Genomic DNA, 22,071 nt, shown 5'->3' with positions numbered 1-22,071 from the left:
CATACGAAAACTGCTCAGGAAGTCTAAAATTGTGTCCTGTTAATGCACTTTTTTGCAGTATTGAGTATGCAGTTTTGATACTAGTTTTAGTATCGATTAGTACCTGATTTTTGATACTTTTGACAACCCTAGATAACTCTAGACTTTACATAGACTTGCATTCATTTCCAGGAGCTTTACTCTAACCTTATACTACATGAATATCTGCAAAAAATAAAAAATAAAAAAAAGAAAATACCAGATACTTCAAAGCTAGGTACTCATTTGAGATGGTATCAATGAACAACCTTGAACTTCTGCAGTTGAAAAAGCCATTATATAGTAAACAGTTATGATTATAATACAGTATATGATTGTGTACCATATACATAACTTCAGTGTCGTCTCACATAATTGATCCATTATTAAGACCACCCTGGCTTAGTACCTGTCAAGATAATACGATAAATACTTCCATAGACGCTATATCAAAACTGGATTTACACTGGGACTAAACCAGACCATGACTAAACCAGGTCTACATCATGACTAAACTTAAACAAGTTACTGCAAAGATAATAATATAAAATACCTTCAACAGCCTGGCTCTGGATTGGCTCTTTGGTTGCTATGATACGTGTGGTCAGAATTCCAAATATGGAACTCGGCCCCTGTTAGCCTCAGTGAGCTTCATTTGACTAGAGCCGAACGCTGTGGGTGACATCACACTCACTTAGTTCACTTCTTTATACAATCTATGGGCTTCAGGTTGTGTTACCATTGCCCCAAACATCTTTTCTGATTTTTTTTTATGTTGTACAAACCTAAACAATAGTGAGTCCTAAGTTTCAATAACTGACTGACGGAAGTTTTAGTCCCCACATGGCTTGGTGAACACGAGCACACACTGACTCCTGCTCCAGTCTGATTAGTGAGACTCTGCTCACAGCTGATTGTGCACATGGAGCTGATTATTACACAGAAGGGTTTGAAACTACAGGCTCTGTGTGGGTCTATGTCACTCTATGACTCCATCTGAGCTCAAACTGTAGTACTGTTGATGTGTGCAGGGGTCATATGAAGTAATACCAGGTCATCTGAGGTCACGGGAGCTGCTGTGAAAATGCATCATAATTGAAAGGCCATTGAATTTCTGTGTATGTAAGCTTGTTGACTTGATTGATTTGATTTCAAGCTTATGAAAGAAAAAGACTTTATTTTATGTATTTATTTTATTGCAACAAACATAGATTAACAATTCAGTAATATGATGCGGGTTTCACAGTGTTTATAACCTAGGCTAATTCACAACACCAGTACGAAGAAGGGCTTTTAAAACTGTTCAGATTTCCCAAAAAGAAGCTAAAAACAGTGGGATTAGTTGTTGAAAAAGAAAAGCAATAAATACAGTGAAATTGTCAAGAGACTCAAAAATCTAAATATTACACACACATGCAGTCACATTTAATATTCATAGATTGTACAACTATAATTGGGTATTGGACATGGGTAATATGTGAAGATTCGACTGTATCTGAGTATCTTCTGATGTGCAGCTATTTTCAAAACTTTCAAACCAAGTGTTCCAGGCTGGAGTTTTGAAGGAGTCATAGCATGTCCATAGTGCTCTGGTCTGCCTGCCTATCTGTGCAGCATGCCCAGAACAGCTCTCAGAGGAGGTGTTTCTTTCTAAAGTGGATGAATAACTCCTCTCTGCGCTCTGGTCCTATCTCCACTACAGACGTGCACTCTGGCTAAGGAGAATCTCATTTTACAGTGTGTAATTCTGTTGGTCACGACCTGCAGTGGCTCTGTTCGGTAGGAGTGGTTAGATAAAACATGCTAGATGTCAGTCTTCAGATAATACTGGGCTAATTTACCATCTCAGAATCATAGTGCAAGAGTGTGGTTTTCAAAGCAATCTTGGAGAAAAAAATAATAAAAATGAATGATGTAATGATTATTCAAAGTTGTATTCTTTTAATTATAAAAGAGGGGATATTTTGCAAAACTGACTTTTTGGAGCTTTCATCCATGCTATTAAGTTCCCGCATTAAAGAAAAATATGCCTGAAGTCACCACCTGGATTTAACTACACAAATAGGTACGAGCCTCCTGCAGTTGGTCAGGTCTAGGTTCAGCAACAGTCTGTGCTCAAAGAATGAGGTCAGCTGACACCTGAATATACTGAATGACCAGATTACTCCATCAATGGGTTTTTTCTTCCCCGATGGCACGGGCATATTCCAAGATGACAATGCCAGGATTCATCGAGCTCATATTGTGAAAGAGTGGTTCAGGAGCATGAGATGTCATTTTCACACATGGATTGGCCACTACAGAGTCCAGACCTTAACCCCATTGAGAATCTTTGGGATGTGCTGGAGAAGGCTTTGTGCAGCGGTCAGACTCGACCATCAATGCAAGATCTTGGTGAAAAATGAATGCAACACTGGATGGAAATACATCTTGAGACCACCGCGAATGCGTGCTGTAATCAAAGCTAAAGATGGTCCAATGAAATATTAGAGTGTGTGACCTTTTTTTGGTGACAACTTTTTTTTTTTTTTTTTTGCCAGGCAGTGTATTTCATCTATGCGCGTATGCGTGATTTTGTGATCTTGCCAGATACTATTCGAACCCTCCTTATTCTTAACAATACACTACAACTTCACAAATATGATATGATGTGCAGTAGTTTTATAAGCATTATATGATATGCACTCTTATGTGTTGTGATGGCACACTGAAGGGGCAATGTGGGGAGCAAGAGGAGCAGGGACTCAAGTGACTGACTGTTTCTAAGAGTCGAAAAAATCTGTTTGAAAAGTTACAAAAGTTAAGTGGAAGATTTCAGTAGATAACCACTGCACAGTATCTCTCAGTATATCTCAGTATATCATGAAAAATCCATATGGGTTTAACAAATTAATGTGTTTGACATCAGAGCCTGGTTTAAATACATTTACATTTTTTAGTTTGTGGTGTGAAAATAGTTAAGAATTCTTACAAAATCTGACCTTTGTGAAAGTTGTCCATGTCCTGTTAGCTGAATACAGGCAGTTTGAATTTCAAATTGTGTTCTATGGGAGGATTCTTAGTGTGCCCAAGGGCCCGGGACCTGCAGTACCTACGGAGTCTCACCCAGGAGCAGAGAGGTCTTGTCCATTTCTTATTATAGATCAATAATGCCAGTGAGCTATACTAAGAACCTATAGAGACAGTCGCCATGGTAATATAACGTGAAGAATGTCCAGTACCAGCATGTTTTGAGTGTGAAATTCTACTCAAGGGCTTTTTGATTTTAATTTTCCCTTTAATCCTTTGATAATTTGACTTTTTTTTATTTGTACTTTATCTAATGCTCATGTTCTACCAAACGAATGTGAACAAATCTTGAAAAAAATATGTTTAATTTTAGGTAATTAATTATTACTGTATAGTAACAGGTGTGAAGTCAACAGAATAATCAATCAATGTTTGTGTCAACAGCGTATTAACACAGTTTCATTCAGGATAAAATATAGACCAGTGTAGTGTTAATTAGGTTATAAATTCCTTTTCAATTCTGAGAAAAAAATATCTTGACAGTGACAGGTAGAGACCACTGCTTTACTAGGACCACAAATACACCATTATACTGTATGTCACTTCAAACACTTCAGTCAGTGAATTGTCTGGCTCTGCTTTTAGGCTATTTTCAATCAGACTTTTGCTCTTGCTCCTCTCACAAAATGGCAGTCTTATTTGCCATGTCAACAGAACCCATGTTCTATCTGGCCTTATTATACGGCACTGATAAATACCATTGACATTTAGATTTGGTGTCAGTTAATAATTGAACACGTAGTATGGTCTCCTTCATTTTGCTTCCAGTTGCCTCCATTCCTGAATTTTAAACTTTCCGATGAGCATTTTAAAGCGTCTAAAAGTGACCTGCAGTATACACACAATATTGTCACAGAGCTTTGAGTAAACATCTTCTCTCATGCTTGGTTTCGCCTCCTGTTTAAAGTTGAATGTGATTTTCTTATCTCCAAACATCATGTATAATGCAGTTTACCCTGGCTGCCTCTGCTCCTGTACCTCAAACATGAGCACAAATGAAAGTTGGACAGTGGAGGGCCAGGAGAACTTAACTTGTGAACTTTGGAGGTGTATAATTCTCTCTCTCTCTCTGTCTCTCTCTCTCTGTCTCTCTCTCTCTCTCTCACCTCTCTGTCTCTCTCCCCTCACTGTCTCTCCTCACTCTCTCCCTCTCTCCCTCTCTCTTTGCCCTCTATATCTCTCCCCTGTGCCTGTGTCACTCTCTCTATCCTCTCTACATCCTTCATTCTCTCCTGCCCTTCTCAACTTCTCCCTCTCTCCTCTCTTTCTCCTCTTTCTCTCTCTCCACCCCCCTTCATTTTCTCCCCCTCTCTCCCTCCTACACCTCCCTCTCTCTTCATGCACTCTCCCTCCCTGAAGCCACTTAAACACACAATACAGTTCTAAGGAGGGACTTGCACTCTGTTGCTATGGTGCTAATGTTCAGTATAGTTCACATTCATGTGGACTGGTCATTTTATTAGATGTAGAATAAGAGTATTTCTCCCACCTCCACATCTGATTGACGTATTAGCTCACCTTGACAGGTCTAGTCTTTCTACCTTTTTCTTTCTTGTTGAATGGGAGAGCCGTGAGTCATTCGTTAAAAGATACAGTTGTATGAAAGAAAATCTTTTATATTAATTCTAATACAGTCTAATTCTGATACAAGTTTAATACAACTTTAACATTTTCTGCTCATTTTATTTTAGACTAATTGGACAGTGGCATGTCATATTTGAGCATGAACTATATTGTGTTAAAACGACAGAACTTTTAAAGGTGCATTATGGAACTTATCAGGTGAGGGATCTGCCACCCACTTGTCTCCATAGAAATATATTGCTCTGGGAATATTCCTCAGTATGGTATTATACCATACTGAACAACAGTATTTAAAGTCTCTTTGAATACCTTAGGTTCAGTAGGTTCCTGGGCTGCATGGTTTTGTAAACAAAATGCAATTATATTTGCGATATATTAAAAAATACATAACCATGATCTGATGCCAGATTCCGCATTATTGTTTTTTTTTTTTTTTTTTAACTTTCCATCAATACATTTGCTTCTGCTGAGTTCAGGTAACTTGGGAAGTGATGTTCGTCCATGTTTTTCCACAAGGGGGCATACTCTTTAATAAAATAAAACTTCATGGATCTTAACTGCACTGCCCAGTAGTCCCATAGCAGGTTTGGGTACTTAAGGCACTCTATCATAAGGAAGATAGAGTTGTGACAGCCGTAGCCTAGGTCATCTTTTGTTCCATAAATACTTATTCAGTGGTTTGATAATACAAGGGATTCTGTTCAGAGTGCACATTCTGAACAGAAGTCCAAGAGCATTAACATTTGAGAGAAGACTGAAATATGAACTGCTAAACCTACACTCCCATACATTTCAGAACATTTTTGTAGAGATCTAAACTACATGTATAACAAGATTATTCAAAATGGACAAAATGACGTTTATATGATCCAAATAATTGTGTCTACTCAAATTACTATTTCAGTTTGATTTCATTATATTGTGCAGCTCTAGTTAGTTAGTTGGCTGGTTGGTTGCTCTAAACCTGTTAAGTTAAAACAACTCAAAATGACAGCTTATAACAGTGACTAACAGTTTTATGGCACATTAGCTTTGTTACTTGATGTTTCTCATGCAGTTTGCCTGTGTGAAGACCGTCTGCTCCTCATCTGAACATCTTAAACTCTGTCATGAGAGCAGTCTGATCTTTCCCCTCACAGCAGGCTCAGGCGGATGGCATTTTGGTGGGATTGAGTCGGAGCTAACGCTAACACCGGCTTGTAACAGTAAATATTAAACACATCCAGCTGTCGCACTCACATGGCTCTCTCTCTCTCTTTCTCTCTTACTCTCTCTCTCTCTCTCTCTTGCTCTCTACTTCTATCACAGAGCTTTTCTCTCTTTCTCCATGCTCATTCTACCTCTCTTTCCTTTTTCTCTGTGTCCCCCTTTCCCCCCTCTCTCTCCTTCTCTCCCCTTTCCTCTTTTTTCTCTCTCTATCTTTTCCCTCTGCCCTCTCTCTTTCCCATCTCCTCTTTCTCTCTCTCCCTCTCTCCACTCTCTCACCTCATCTGTCTCTCTCCCTGCTCTCTCTTTTTCTACTTCTTTCCCCTTTTTCTCTCTTCTCTCACTTCTCCCTCTCTTTTTCCTCCTTCTCTCCTTCTCTCTCTTTCCTGTTTGTAAATGTTCACGTCTTGTACAGGCACAGCTCTGCAATGCATTAGATTAGACTAAATTCTCAAACTTTCAAGAGTTTGTCTTTCTTCGTGAAGACAAGTAAATAACACCATCAGGCCAAGTTCAGGTCACATATTTTTGAACACCTGTAACTGAAGAATGCTAAATAGATCATTTTAATGACATAATGTGGAACACTCCAAGCAAAGCAATAACATTTCCATGGAAACAAGCATGTGGCAAATCCCTAGATGAAAAGTTATATAGTGCACTAGTTTTACTTTAAAGTCTCGATCTTGGACTGGACTAGACATACACCAAGATTAAACCAGGTCTTAACTAGAGACTAAAATAGGTCTAAACACTATAGTGTTTAGACCTATTTTATAAGAAGGCTAGCGGTTCGAGGGAGAATTTCGAGCCGAGTTCCATATTTGGAATTCCAACCTTGAGTGTCATAGCAACCAAAGAGCCAATCAGGAGTGAGGCATTTGAAGGTAACGCCCCTTCCCACCTGTACCACTGGTTTAGCAGGGAGTGGGCGCTTAGCAACACTGTCAATCAAACCTGTTGCAAGCACTAGTGACCTCGGGGAAAGAAGGCCCTTGATTTGTCTGTTATTAATTTACACAGAATAGCAAAATAAAAATACCAGGATTACGTAGAGAGGTTAATATATGTACATTTTAAGACTAAAATGACGAGCCTGACAGCAGCAGTTACAGAGAGAGGGACAAGAGTTTTTCAATAGAAAATGAATTGGAGCTGATGGAGCCAGAAGCGCACCCATGCTCACTTCCTGTTTGGAACACGACAGCTAACAGGTTAGCTATGTCTATTTATATATATACAGTCGATGCTAGACACCAAACATCCAAACTACTACAAACCAGAAAAGAAAACTAAAACAACGAACTAAACCAGGGCAAAATCAGCAAGTAATTTCTAAACTAGGACTAATAGTGTTAAACAACTCCAGGGCTAAACCAGGATTGAACCAGGACTGAATCAGGACAGGACCAGGTCTAAACTAGGTCAGTGATTGAAGAACATAGCACACGGGGCTACAGTAGAATAATGTAATGCAAATGGGTCAACACAAAGAGGACAAACTGCAGTGAAGTGATCAGTTCTTTACACCAGAAAGATGAGCTACTAAGATACAACTACTTACAAGAACTATTACCATTCAAGGATCCTTTCACAATATGCCAACATCATAATTATCACAGGTTTGGACAGAGACGGTAAAAAGGTACATAAAGGATTATTTTTTTATATATATCTGAATGACACAGTACAGTTAAATATGCTACTAAATAACCATGCAATTATGACTTATTCACACTACACACAGTTATTTAAAAGAGGGGACGTAATGATGAGTGTGAACTACTTATGCATACACTATTAATAATCAAGTGAAACCACTACAATTAGTAGTACTTTTAGTTCTTACTATCTGCAACTACTATCACTTTCTCTTTTTACAACAAATAATGCACATTACTGCAGTTTAGTGAAAACACTTATAGTTAAAGTTAATTCAGAAATGGTTTTCCCCTTTGAAATTTACTCTTAAAGGTCCTATATGACACAATACTCTTGTGAGCTTTAAGCCGTACTATAATGCTGTTACCTCTTTAAAACCATACCCAGAGTTGTGTTTTGTTTCATTCACACATGTTGAGTAATCCTACTTTATTAGTCTGTCTACATCTCCAGAGCTCAAAATGCTCTGTTCCGCAGGGCACCTTTTAGTATCTAAGTAAACATACTTCACTGAGCTTGTTAACCTCTGGTACATTGTTGCATGACTTTCCTTCTCAACACAATCATGTAATTAATCCAAACACGCCGTAAACACGCGGGGTCTGGAAGCCGCTGCCCACAGAGACACAGGTTGTTCCCAAATTGGCCCAATTGTTCCCAGATCTGGAGCAGAAGATTTCCACTGCGTCATGGTGCGGCCTTCTGGAAGTAACGCCTCCCTCTGAAGAGCCATTTTCTGTAGGGCTAATGTCCTTTATAACTGTGTGTGTACCTGATGTCAGACAGGAGCACACACGCCCTGCTGTGTACACGGTCTATGTGCTGATGTTAAATTACACAGCCCCATAAAGTCTAATAGGCCCAGTGGAAATACAGTTGCTAAAGAACAGGACTATCTGAAACCATATCATTCTTAAAAGGTCCACTGTGGACTGGTGCTGGAGGATATGCCACCTGCGCATCAACTTTGTGGAGACAAGCAGTGACGCCACCCTGTCAAGTTACAGGTCAGATCTGTGAAGAGGCAATGTTTTTTTTTTACAAGTTATACTGTATGACATTCTAGACATCTTCATGGCAATCAGCAGGGCATTGTAAACAGATTTATTTTTTCTCTTCCAACATCACAGAGAATCATCTGCTTCTATGTACACGTTGATTTGAAAATATGCCCTGTCTGACACAAATACACATTTTTGCTTTGAATGGGGTGAGTGATTTGTGAAAAAGAAAAAAAAAAACATATTTGCAATTTTACTATCGTGACCACTCCAACCCCTCTAATTCATTCTCAACTTTTAAAATGTTTTGTATGTATTTTATTTGTAAATCTCTCTCCTTTCACACATATTAGTGCCTGTATCTCTCACTTCCCTCCTCTTTCATCGCTACTCCCACACACTGACTGAAGGGGCAAAGCACAGAGGAACAGATGGGCTTCAAGATCTTTGGCTCAAGCAGAAGTCACCAGTTCAATGGATCCCGATGTTAATTTGATTAGTTCAGTGGAGTTTCTTGGCTTGTGCAGGCTGGGCAAATGTACAGGGCCCTACCTGCAGCTATAGGGGTCCTTAAAAGTTGAATGTACATTGCTTAGCTTCAGTGCAGTGTTATGTGTATGTGTGTTTATTTAGTGTGCTTTATTTAATGTTTTATTTTAATGTGGTAATTGAAAGTTTTTTGGCATAGACAAACTTAGCAAATGTATGGGCCCCAGCAGCAACTAGGGAACCCAAAAAGTTTAATGTCCAATCAATAGGATCAGAATGATGTGAAATTAGAGTCATTGCCATAGTGATAAACAATTTAAAACAGATATATTTTTGGAATGCTAAAATTGCCCCAAGGTTTCAAAAAGTACTGAGTCTAACAATTACAAAATCAGATCAATCTGGGGTGAAGCTAAGATCAAAATTCATAAATCAAATGATATGTTTAAGTTTATTTGTAGACTGTTGGGGTTTATGGGTTAGTATGTATTTTTGTACAAACAGTATTTTTATTAATAGTATTGCAGTTGCTTGTGTACTAGGTTATCTACAATATTATGAAAGCAATCTTTTTGGCACACTAAAGACCCTCAAGAAGACTGTTGCACAGGGCCCCCACAAAGACAGAAACAGCCCTAACTACCCCCTGCCTCTCACTACAGCATTGCACTATGTAATGTACATGGGGAACTAACATTATTTCTCTGTTTCTTGTTGCAGCTCTGCATGAGTTCCCCACAGACCTGTTCACAAAAGCAGAGAGAGCAGAGGGGGCCGTGGCTCTACATGTCCTCTGTGTAAGTTTACTCTACAAGCTCAAAATGGTATTGGACAGAAATAGAAAAATGTCAAATGTTTAGATATATGTCAATAAGACGATCTGTTCAAATCAAATCATAATCTAATGGTGACACATTGACAAGATCATGATTACATTGACTATACTTGGGTTTATTTCTTTTATTTCTTTATAGTACCTAGTCTCTGCCTAAATTTACCACCACCAGCACCATTTTAAGGTATTTCTTTTAGCCATTTAAAAACTTATAATTGCATAAACGTAAGATAGATTAATTTAATGCCATGCTGTGAAAATATTCAAATGCAAATCTTCACCACTGAATGAAAAAAACCACACATAATTTTATTAAATTCAATAAAGTGTTGCCGTGACTGTTTACTTTTTCTCCTCCTTCTGCAACTACATTCTTCCATGACCTCTCATTTATGCATTATTACACTCCGCCAGCAGGGGTCAGCGTGAAGGGTCAGGACCCCTAAAGCAGCAGAAGCAGAGACATATTGTTCAGAACATGACGACCTCTCTATAACATGCCCAGCGGTCTCTACGGACAGCGCGCTAATGGTCCACGCTAGTATCCATGGGACCCAACATGTGCAGAACAACCAGGCACAGCCATAACCCTCCTGTACATGTGTTATATTATTGGCAAAGTGACTTCTAACTCTACCCTATATTGGCCACCCTCTGAGTCCACCCCTCACAGCTACTGCAGAAATGAGGCAAATGAAAGTAACCTTTTCAACAATACTACAGAGAATCAGAAATAGAAACGTGTCTCATCGCAGCCCATTTGCTTGTGTTGTTTAGCCTTCCACAGAACACACTGTTATGGCGCACTCCAGGGGTCAAAGCACATTGTATTATTCTGCTGAAAATTGCCTGCTGTGCCTTTCCATAGAAGATAGAAGAGCAATCGGAGATATAATTTATCCTCCCACTGAAACAAAAGCAATTATTTACAGGAAAATAAAACCTGACCTATACAAGAAGTAGTATTTTACAGGAATTATTAGGATTATTTTTAATGTTCTTGGAATAATTCATGCTTTGACATTGTGCTATGGCAGTCAATGTTTCTTAGTGTATTCTTCTTGTGCTCTCAAACGGTAAAAGGGTAACTTCCATAATGATTTAAAGAAGCCGCATTGTGCTTGTGTCTGCTATTTAGGTATAATCTATGACACCCGTGGATTATTATGTTATATTTTGAATATTTTAAATCGCAAAATTGAATCTAAAAAAGACTTAATAAAAGAAACAAGCCTGCTGAATTCTGTGTTAGAAAACTGCGATGCCCAATGGGAGCTGACGTCGCCATAAACGTCATCACAACAAGGAGCAATGTAGCTGTCAGGCACCTTGGCATCTTGTCGGCATGGATAGCTGCAGATCACACTAAATTAAATTGGGAAACAAAGTGTGTACATCACAGTGGACGTATGTGGCAGTGAAAATGTGGATTGATTGGGAATATGGCGTCTTGAAAATAAGCCATTAAAGAATGCTCAAACGTGTACAAATCCCTCCAAAACAACTTCAAGAGGATAAATGAGAAGAGGAAAAACAACTATAACATGGTTAAAAGTGCTGAAAAGTCGATTTTGCATAATACGTCTGCTTCAAAGCATATTAATAATAAGGGCATTAATGAAGTAATAATGGCCGTTTGGGTGAAGTGTCTTGCTTCAGGACACAATGGCCATATCCACTGGCATTAGCAGAAGTGAACCACCAACTTTTAATGTTTAGTGAGCTACTGAAATTTACAGAGCAGAGATTACAACTTTCTCTGACAATATATAATTTTAGCCTTAAAATATTCACTGGTATTTTTAGTCTCACACATTCTTACTCACTTTCAAATACAAGAGGATGCAAGCCAGGATACTAATTGCCCAAGTCCAATGAAAAGTGTGGTAATCGAAAGTCAAAGCTACTGCCAAAAAATATGTACCAAAAACTTAATCTATACCATTATCATTTGAGGTTATTTTAAAACCTATTGTACCTGTAAAGATCAGAAAAGATATGTTTATTCTTAGTGTCCTTTGATTGTACTAGTCACTTTTTACCCACAATGCCTGCCCTTTCAGTTTATTTTGAGTGAGGTCATTAAAATCAGATAAGTCTATGTTTAAGAATAGAAAGGGTCTTTATAGTTCAGACTAATGCCCCAGAATCTAATCTCAAACACCCTTTTTGCCCTTACATGGATCTGCTCTTGGTCTAATTCACTTGTCCTTGTCTGGGGCTGGAATATTCCCTATAGTGTCACTGCATTGGTGCAGGGTTTAACATAATGTAGCATGCACTCACTGACCTCTGCATGTCCAAACTTCATCAGTCATCATATTTACATCTGATTTGTGATCCTCAATGTGACCCTAGAGTGGCTATACTAAAGATATAGGAGCCTAAACATGGAAAAGCTATTCAGATCACTTTAGTATTTAGGCCCCCGCCTTCGACTGCCGCCCAGATCTCTCCAAGGCCATGGTTCTCGACTGGAAAAAGGTGGCTTGCCCTCTTCGGGTGGATGGAGAGTTTCTGTCTCTGAAGGACGGAGAGTGAGATTGACAAGTGGATTGGTGCAGCATCCACAGTGATGTGGTTGCTGTATCGGAGTGTCGCGGTAAAGAAGAAGCTGAGTCGCAAGGCAAAGCTCTCGACTTCCCGGTGAATCTACATTCCTACCCTCACCTATGGTCATGAGCTTTGGGTCATGACTGAAAGAACAAGATTGCGGATCCAAGCGGCCAAAATGGGTTTCCTCAGAAGGGTGGCTGGGCACTCCCTCAGAGATAGGGTGAGGAGCTCGGGAGGAGCTCGGAGTAGAGCTGCTCCTTCTCCATGTTGAGAGGAGCCAGCTGAGGTGGCTTGGGCATCTGTTCCGAATGCCCCCTGGTTCCAGGCATGTCCCACCAGAAGGAGACCCAGGGAAGCCGTAGGACACACTGGAGGGACTATGTCTCTTGGCTGGCCTGGGAATGCCTTGGGGTCCCATCAGAGGAGGTGGAGGAACGTGTCTGGGGTAAGGGAAGTCTGAGAGTCCCTGCTTAGACTGCTGCCCCCACGACCCGGCACTACTGTTAGAGTACAAGAATGCTCAGGGGGTACTCCACACAAAAAAAGGTTGGGAACCACTGATGTAGCCTACAATTTAAAATATTTATATGTCAAATAAGTTACTTATTAAGTGTGATAATAATATGCACTACAATATGCAATATGTGTTGGTGTATGTAATTATACTAGCAAATGTGCAGTATCTGATAATTCAGGCAGGGTTTCAGGCAAATAAATACATTCTGATTTGAAGGATCTTTTGAGGATTTTTTCTTTTTCCCATTCAAAAGCTATACAATTTTGATTGGAATTGGTTGATAGTTATGGCAACAGAAGTACATTTCATACCTTGAATCCCAGCAATAGGCTTTGTAGCAGCAACATAGATGGTAGTAGTAGTTAATGATAATGCTCTTTTATAACTTATGAGGACACATATGTTCAGGCTGCTTTACTGTGACATAAGATCCTGGGGTTACAGATGTTGACATACATACGATTATAGCAGCACTGCCTTTTATTATCCCATAGGAACACTGCAGTAGAGAATTATTTTGTCATGCAGTAAATGTATTTATATGTTGTATTATTTCATATTTTCTGATATAACAAGATTTCTTTTTCCCTTCCTCTTGATCTCAACTAGGCCTCTATTGTAGCTTAGTGATGGTATCATTTTTGGACTGAACAGCTGTCATTATAGTATTGTGTAAATGAATAAGAAGGTATTTTTAGACAAAGACTTACTAATTCCATTCATTCATTTTAATACTTCAGATATACCATTGTGGACACCTGGACCTTGAAAGTTGTTTTTCAATGGAATGAATGTTTATCCTTTAAATAAAAATTACAGTCAGATGTGATCATTTCTTTTATTGTAACTAAAGTAAACATGCACATGCAATTCTAGATGATATTTTATGTTGCAGAGATACACAGTGTACATGAAAGTGTTACTTTAATTTGATATTGCTCTGATTTTTAACCTGGAAAAGTAGAGTAATAGTAGTAGTAGTAGTAGTAGTAGTAGTAGTAGCAGTAGCAGTAGTAGTGTAAGTAGTAGTTTCATTGTTGTTGTTTCATGTTGTGTGTTGATACACTGGTGGATTAATAATGCCTTTGCTACAAGACTTTGGAAAGGCCTTTGGAAAATACAGTACATTTTAAAAGTGATATTTACAAAGGTTTTCCTCTCCAGGTTATGTGAAAAATGAATATTTATGAATGTTGTAAATGCAACATACAACAGCATATGCATGTGATAAGACCTGTAAGGAACACTGTGTCTTAATTACGGAGCTACAGAATTCAATTTTTTATTGCAATTTACATATAAATGTAATGAGAAAAGTACAAGCTGTAAGCTAAATTAACTTGAATGACTTGAAACAAAGTTCACTATCTCCATAAACCTTTTAAAAGGGATACAATGCTAATATGCTAAATTGGCTTATATCAGCTTTTAACCATGTTATAGCGGTACTCCCTCATCATTAGCTACTCATAGTTGTATTTTGATTGATTCATTCTGTCCAAATATCACGTTTATCAACAAAAAAAAAAAACATAAAAGAAGACCTACTTGCTACAGTGAAATACTAATATGAAGAGGTGGCTTATCAGTTCTACAATTTTAACCAGGGAATCTTTTAAATGGTTTCTATCACTAAGTTGCTTTGAGAACAGTGGTTATGTATATTATAGTTAAAATACCTGAAAAGGCCTAATGTGCCATCTTTAATGATAAAGTTGTCCTTGGCTAAACTCTTCACCCCATCTCCACACATGTATTAATCATATTGGTCTATATTTTAGTCTTGTGTGTTTTATTAATGGTCCATCTCTTTCAGACCATCTACATGTTCTGTGCTCTGGCCCTGGTTTGTGACGACTACTTTGTACCGTCTCTGGAGAAGATCTGTGAGGTATGAACATGCTGATGCAAATTCATTATGGATAAAATACCGTCATACCAATCATTCAGTGGCTTGGGTACTCTTATGGTGTTTACCAAATGGCTCCCTTCTCCATTCCCTATGCCATAACACTGAGTGCGGTCTGAAATGATCAAGCACTGAGAGAGGGGCTGATAGGGCTTTTGTCCATAAGGAAGGTACAAATGTCCCCTAAACAGATGTGCACCAGAGGGCAGCTTCATGTGAGATGAAATGTGCAAATGTATTTGAAGCAAGATTAATATTGTAAAATGTGAGATTAGGCTGTTCTACACTATTGAAACACACATCATGTAAGACTTCACATGAAAACATGTGATTAAATATAAAACTATTCGTACTGGCAACAGTTGTGGGCTGTGCTTTCAGAGCATAAACTGTATATATATGGACTTAACTAACCTTTTAGCCACCGTGTTCCAAATAGAAATTGAGCATGGGCACATGGCTCCATCAAATTCACTTTGTATTGAAAAAAATGTTACCCCCCTCTTCACAACTGCTGCTGTCAGGCTTGTTACTTTAGTATTAAAATGTTCAAGATGCAAATCAAGATATTAACATTAATAACAGACAAATCAGGTGCCTTCTTTCCTGAGGTCGCGCCCACTAGCTTTAGCGACAGCATCACTAAGCGCCTGCTCCCAGGTAAACCAGCAGTGTGAGTGGAAAGGGAATCTTAGACCTGTCTGGAGTTGGATTCGTGGTCACTCGTTGGTAATGTGGCCAGAAAAAAAAATGCAAGGAGTGCACCTGCAGAGGAGAAGAGCAGTACTGCACATGGTCGGCTGTACCTAGGCTAAAGGCTAAACTAGGCATGCGCCACTGAGCTCGGCCCACTGACTTGAAGGGCCCCGGGGCTTGGTCTGAAAGTAGAGTGCTGTGGTCTATGTGCGGATGAAGGGATCTTCAGGGGGGACTCAGAGTAAGTGTAGTGTGAGGGGCGAGAGTGTAAGGGAGAGGGAGTAGGAACTGGTTTGAGAAACGGTCTCCAAAGACTTTTTTATTTATCCATGGTTAGATAACTGCACTGTGGTAGTATTGGAGCTCAACAGTCCTGCCCACCTCTTGGGTTGCAAGAGGTGGGCAGAACTGTAGACTAGAAACAAAATGAATATGATTTTTATTTGTGTAACTTGATCAGGCATAAAGGTGGGAGGGATTGTCCAGCTTGATAACTATAATCAAAGGCTACAGACTGAGCATGTGTTTGGACTTTGCAAGATGATATTTTACTATTTTGGTGTTACACGCCAATGTTTATGTAAAAAAAACAGTGAAAGTCTTATTTACTTGTTTTAATCAAATCAAATTGAGATTGAATTGTGATTTCATCAAAGTGATTCATCGAAATTGTCCGGCCCAACTGGAAAGTATATATCTAAAAATTTTGTCTGATTTTCTGTCTGATATAAAGCTCTATATATCTGAACGTAGTTACATAATCTTCTGTTCATCTGTATGTTATGTGCTCTCACCTCCACAGCGCCTGGATCTGAGTGAGGACGTCGCCGGGGCAACCTTCATGGCGGCTGGCAGCTCTGCACCTGAACTATTCACATCAGTCATAGGTATACAGACTCTCCACCTCCTACTCTGCAAAAAAAAACACGACTGGAAGGAAGTTTACGTGTTTTCCTGTCTCCCCATATAGGACACCCCAAGACTACATGCTTTTAAAATACTTAAAAATGATGGGTGGTCCAAAATTGAAAAGTGATGAATTCCAGTAGGTTTGATTGACAGGCAGATCAGAGAAACATATGGTTAGTTTGTGTCAAAATAAACACGGTGGCTCGGAAAATAAAAAAAAACAAAACAGAATAAAATATGCAGAAACAACACACGATACACTGACCTTTGGCAAATGATGTTATAAATTTTTTGCGATGCCTTCTACTTTTGAGAGACACGTGCTGCAAACAAGCATCTATGAACGATAAATCAATATAGTATTTATCATGACCAGCCTATGTGATTGGATCCCACAATGTGATCCTACAGTTTTATGATGGTTGTATGCACTGTTTTCCCATTAACTTTTAACTTGCACAAAACTGTAGACTTATAGGCTAGAGGCTATAAGCAAAACTGTAGGCTATAGGTACGTTAAAGAAGAGTTCCCCCTCTAGAATTTTGTCCCAGCGACTTTGAAGAATGGGTCAAATGCAGAGAAAGAATATATTCATCTTAACTAAATAATATACAGTATATTTCATTATTATGCTAATATACAGCTACGGTCAAGAAGACCTGTCACGATATATTGTTGAAGTAAATACCGGTATAAACAATAAACGATAATATATAGAAACCAAACATAAAGCAGAATTATCCCCTAAAAAGTGTTCTAAACATACAATATTCTTAAAAAACACTAACTGCAATAAATAAATACTCTTAAGTAGTTAGTTTGTATAATGTATAATGAACCATAGACTCAAATCTCATTGTAGTACAGAAAAATAATCAAACATTTCCCTAGTGTAAAGAAAATGTCCCCCTGATAATTATTAATAATAATACCAGTAATAATAATGGCTTACACTTGTAATGCGCTTTTTCAAAGCCTCTCAAAGCGCTACACTATAGTCATTATTCATTCATTTCCACAGTTTGTGATGGTAAGCTACTATTGTAGCCACAGCTGCCCTGGGGCAGACTGACGGAAGCGAGGCTGCCAATTTGCGCCATCGGCCCCATCCGACCACCACCTATTATTCGCGCACACACCACTTTCATACTAGGCAATGTGGGTGAAGTGTCTTGCCCACTGTATTGACCCCCAAAAAGTATTGGTCCACCTGTCGTGTATTCTACGACATAGTATTTATAATGACAGGTTTACAGTCAAGTAGATGAAAGAGATGGTACATTTGCGGTAGGTAAAATCAATATTTAATTTTGATTATGTGAGTCATGCCACTGCTGTGTCTCTGTGCTGAAGAGGGTCGTGTGTGAATCTTAATGCAACCTTTAAAGCCCATGTCCCACAGCGCTCATAGTAAACACATGTGACTTTTAACATGAATTACATTAGAATTACATTAAACCAACCCGTGTAGCATGCCCTCATTTCTCTTTGAGCATATTCAGTTCTTTTAAAATATTAAATATGAATATATATTTAGCGTTACATAAGTAGATTCCAGTAGATTGCATGCAAACTTTTAATTACTTTTCAGATAGTTTGTAGTTAAAGTCTACTGTGGGAATCTTATGGGTTGGAAATCTTAAAAGATATATATAGTGACAAATTAGGAAAGAAAATAGTCTTAACAAAAGGTGTGCAAGAGACAGGAAATCACTATAAAAAGTAAAATAAAAACCTGATCATTTCAATTCATCAAGATTTTTTTCAACAGCACCACCACAAATCTTTACTATATTTACATAATTTACATTTGAATGTATAGAATTAAAAAGTGCAGTGTAATGTTGTGAAGTCATCCAGGCCTACAGACTGCTACTAGCTGATGTGTTGGAACTGTTGAAGATGACTGAATATGTCTCTCCAGTCTCCACTGTTCCCACTTGAGGAGTCATTAATTGTCTCCTTGCGTCCTTTGCTCACTTGACTCCTTACTCACTTACTCACTTCCTTGTTAACTTGCTCCCTTGCTTTTTTCCCTGTGTCCTCAGGCGTGTTCATCACTAAAGGAGACGTGGGAGTAGGAACCATTGTTGGGTCCGCTGTATTTAACATCCTCTGCATCATTGGAGTCTGTGGCTTCTTCGCGGGACAGGTATGATATTAGAGACAATATGAATGTATTATTTTATAAGAAATATCCAAAACAGACAACCTACAAATGGTAAAACTTTATTTTTGGTACTGCTAAGCCTTGTGGCAAGTCTGGACTAATCAGCCATCTAAATCTGAATAACGCACTGAAGTTGCACTCACACAATACCCCTATGAGCACACATACGACTTTAATGTTTAACGAGCCCTGTGTCATGTGTGCTGATGTTACTCCTAAGAGGAAAACAGTAAATTGATTCCACTCCAAAACACCTAGTGAACCTGTGCTTAGCTTCAGTAAAGACTATGGACAGAGGCAAAAGACTTTGCAGTCTTAGATAGTGCTTTTCCAAATGCTCTGTCACTTTACAGTTTCATGCATTATTCATTCATGCCACTCTCATGGTGGTAAGATACTATTGTAGCCACAGCTGCCCTTGGCCATACTGACAGAAACTAGGCTGCCACCACAATGCTCACACACAGCACTTTCATTCTAGGCAAAGTGGGTGAAGTGTCTTGCCTAAGTACACAACAACTCTGGCACCCCACTGTGGTACCTGGTATTCCCAGTGGTCTCCCATCCAAGTACTAACCAGGCCCAGTCCTGGTTAGCTTCAGAGATCAGGCTTTGACATGGAGGTTTACTTAGTACAGTAGTAATGCCTGTTTCTCATCTATTTTTAGCAATAAAAGCACCTATAAGAAAAATACATTTAATGTCATACTGTTGAACATTATATGCAAAGTAAAAACATCTCCACGAAGATCCCGAACCAGAAAAGTTATAGTGCTCTTTTAATGCTACATTTGGTCTCATGTTGAAGCCCTAATAATCCCAGATATATTTACTAAAATCAGGTCAACCTTTATGTAATTTCCCGCATTAATTCTACCAGTGAATTTCTACTTGCTCTCCATATGATATTTAAGTCCATTAGAATGTTATGAAGGCAAACATGAATCACACTTCTATAAACAAACTCACAGCTGTTTGGCCACTGGCATTTTCACAGCCTAATGCTAGCTTTACATATTCATACATTTTGCATATATTAAAAAACTTTTAATATGTTTTTTCGCTTGTTACTGAGGCTCAGCTGGAGCTAGCATTAAATATTAACATTTAAGGAAATATAATAGTTAACTACAATGATTTATATTTCTGTAATTTTAGAATGATAAATCAGAAAAATACATAAAACGTTATTGGATTGAGTTGATAAAATCAGAGATCTATCAAGATGTTGCGAATATGTTCAAATGATGGATAGTGAACATAATAGAAGGATGTGGAGATTGGAATTGGCAAATGGTTAGATTATACAAGGAAGGCCCAAAAGAAAAGTCTTATTTTCTTTTCTGGGGCCGAGAGGCAAAGGCAGTAGTCTAGGCAGGGATGCCCAGATTTCCCTTTCCACACTTCCTCCCTAGGGTTCCTGGAAACCCTAGTGATCATTAGGGTTCCAGGGCCAGCTGAGTGACTCCAGTGTGTCCTGGATCTTTCCAGAGGCCTCCAGTGTGTCCTGGGTTCTTTCCAGAGACCTCCTCCCAGTGGGAAATGTCACACCTCTCAAGGGAAGCATCCAGGAGGGAACAGAGGCCAGAGCCACCTCAGCTGGCTCCTCTTGTTCTTTCGGTCATTACCCAAAGCTCATGCCCATAGGTGAGAGTAGAAGTGCTTTGCCTTTCTACTCAGCTTCTTCTTCACCACGAAAGTCAGTCACTTTATTTTAACAGATACAATTTGTTAAGAATTGTGCTTTTCCAGTGATGCTCTCTCAGTCAAACTGCTGAAGCGCATTGTGGAATTAACCCAAAGAAAATAACTACAAGTACTATAGATTAAAAATATGACATATCTAATCAAACTATAGGTGTGCTGAAATGGTATAATGGATGCAAAGACAAGATTAGCTAGACAGATGTTTTTCTATTTTGCCCTGATGAGAAATAGATGAAAAGGTAAAAGATATAAATAATTACTTTGAAGTGCAAACTATAGCCACGGGCACATTAGTGTTAAGTGTAGGACTGTTGTAGTGATGCACAAAGAAGTCCACACTGCATCCGCACCTACACATGTACCACGCAATCAAAACAAAGACATCTCCTTCAGCTCTGTGTGCGGCAGATACATAGTTCAGTACATAGTATAAATAACATTAGTATTAGCAGTTGTGCAATCACTGGGAAAAAATGGTGGTTGTCAGAGGGCCTATTGGCACAAATTAGCAGTCTTGCTTTTGTCAGTATGTCCAAGGGCAGCTGTGGATACAATAGTAACTAACCATCAATATGGAATGAAGTGCTGTTTAGGGTCTGAAAAATGGCTATATAAGATTAATGCAATAATATGAATATCTACATTTTACTCTATTTCTTTGACCCTAGATATACATATTTTTAAATGTAATTATTTATTGCATTATATTAAAAAGTTACCATCGTCATGCACCCATGCAGCCTAAAGGGGCAAATCATTATCATATATACAAGCTACAATAACGGAAAGGTTATATCTAAGGGCGTCTCAAATAAAGTTTACGCTAGAATAACATGCAAATCAAAATCAGAAGAAAAATATGAATTAACTATTTGTATTTATACATTATAATTGTATCATAGTGTTAAGTTCAGACTGACTAATATCGCCTTTGCATAATGACAATGTTTTCCTCTATTTTCACTACAAACCTCCTCATGAGGTTCCTACAGTAGATGCCTCACATACAGTCGTGTTGTATCTTCCCTGTGGTCATGAGAGAGGGAGGGGGCTGGACCTCACATGGAAATGAGCTCAGAACAAGGATAAGCTGCGCTCTGTAAAATCTATGAGCTGGACTCAAACCGTAATGCGATCCCAGATTGTGGATTATGTAATCATAGCAGATAATGAGAGCCACAGGACGGGATCAGATCCAGATGCAGCACCAACTACTGCAAAAGGGCTGTACTTTGTTATGGTTTATGGTTTAACTTATTTACATTAAAGACATCAAGTAGAACGAAGTTGAGATGAATTCCTAACATTGATACAGAATATGGTGAATATTTATACTAGAAAATCTTGTTCAACTTTGCTAATAAAAGAAACAATACAAATCTATATAGCGTTGCTCTCCGATGGAATTGAGTATATTTTAAACAATCATATAAATGTGTAAGATGTATTTATGTGTTGAATGTGTGCGTATGTATGTGTTAAATGTGTTAACAAAGCCCAGTTTAGAATGGATGTAGAATCAGCGTTGGCCCTGTTGTGGACCTAGTTTAGTCCAGGTCTAAAGTTTAGTTCCAGTTTAGTTTAGTTTATCATAATATTATTAGACTATAGGCCTATTGCATTTTGGTATCCCATCCCTACATTCAGAATCTTGATCAAAGTGTTCCCGTCAACTCTGCCTTTTATAATTTTCAAATTTTTACCTAATTTGGTCATTTCTAATATTTTTATTTGTCAAATAA

General features: G+C 38.5%; 1 protein-coding gene across 1 annotated transcript in view; it reads left to right on the top strand.

The window, feature by feature from the left end:
• LOC117371540 (sodium/potassium/calcium exchanger 3-like) overlaps positions 1-22,071 on the top strand; it is a 63,662-nt gene that overhangs the window by 30,815 nt on the left and 10,776 nt on the right. Inside the window, exons 4-7 of the mRNA XM_055224957.1 lie at positions 9,750-9,826; positions 14,754-14,828; positions 16,345-16,429; positions 18,501-18,604. Of these exons, the coding sequence (XP_055080932.1) occupies positions 9,750-9,826; positions 14,754-14,828; positions 16,345-16,429; positions 18,501-18,604 (341 nt within the window). The remainder of the gene's footprint in view (positions 1-9,749; positions 9,827-14,753; positions 14,829-16,344; positions 16,430-18,500; positions 18,605-22,071) is intronic.

This window comes from Periophthalmus magnuspinnatus, chromosome 1 (genome assembly GCF_009829125.3).
Source record: "Periophthalmus magnuspinnatus isolate fPerMag1 chromosome 1, fPerMag1.2.pri, whole genome shotgun sequence".
Classification (NCBI taxonomy): Eukaryota; Metazoa; Chordata; class Actinopteri; order Gobiiformes; family Gobiidae; genus Periophthalmus; species Periophthalmus magnuspinnatus.
This window is presented reverse-complemented; position numbering and strand designations above follow the sequence as displayed.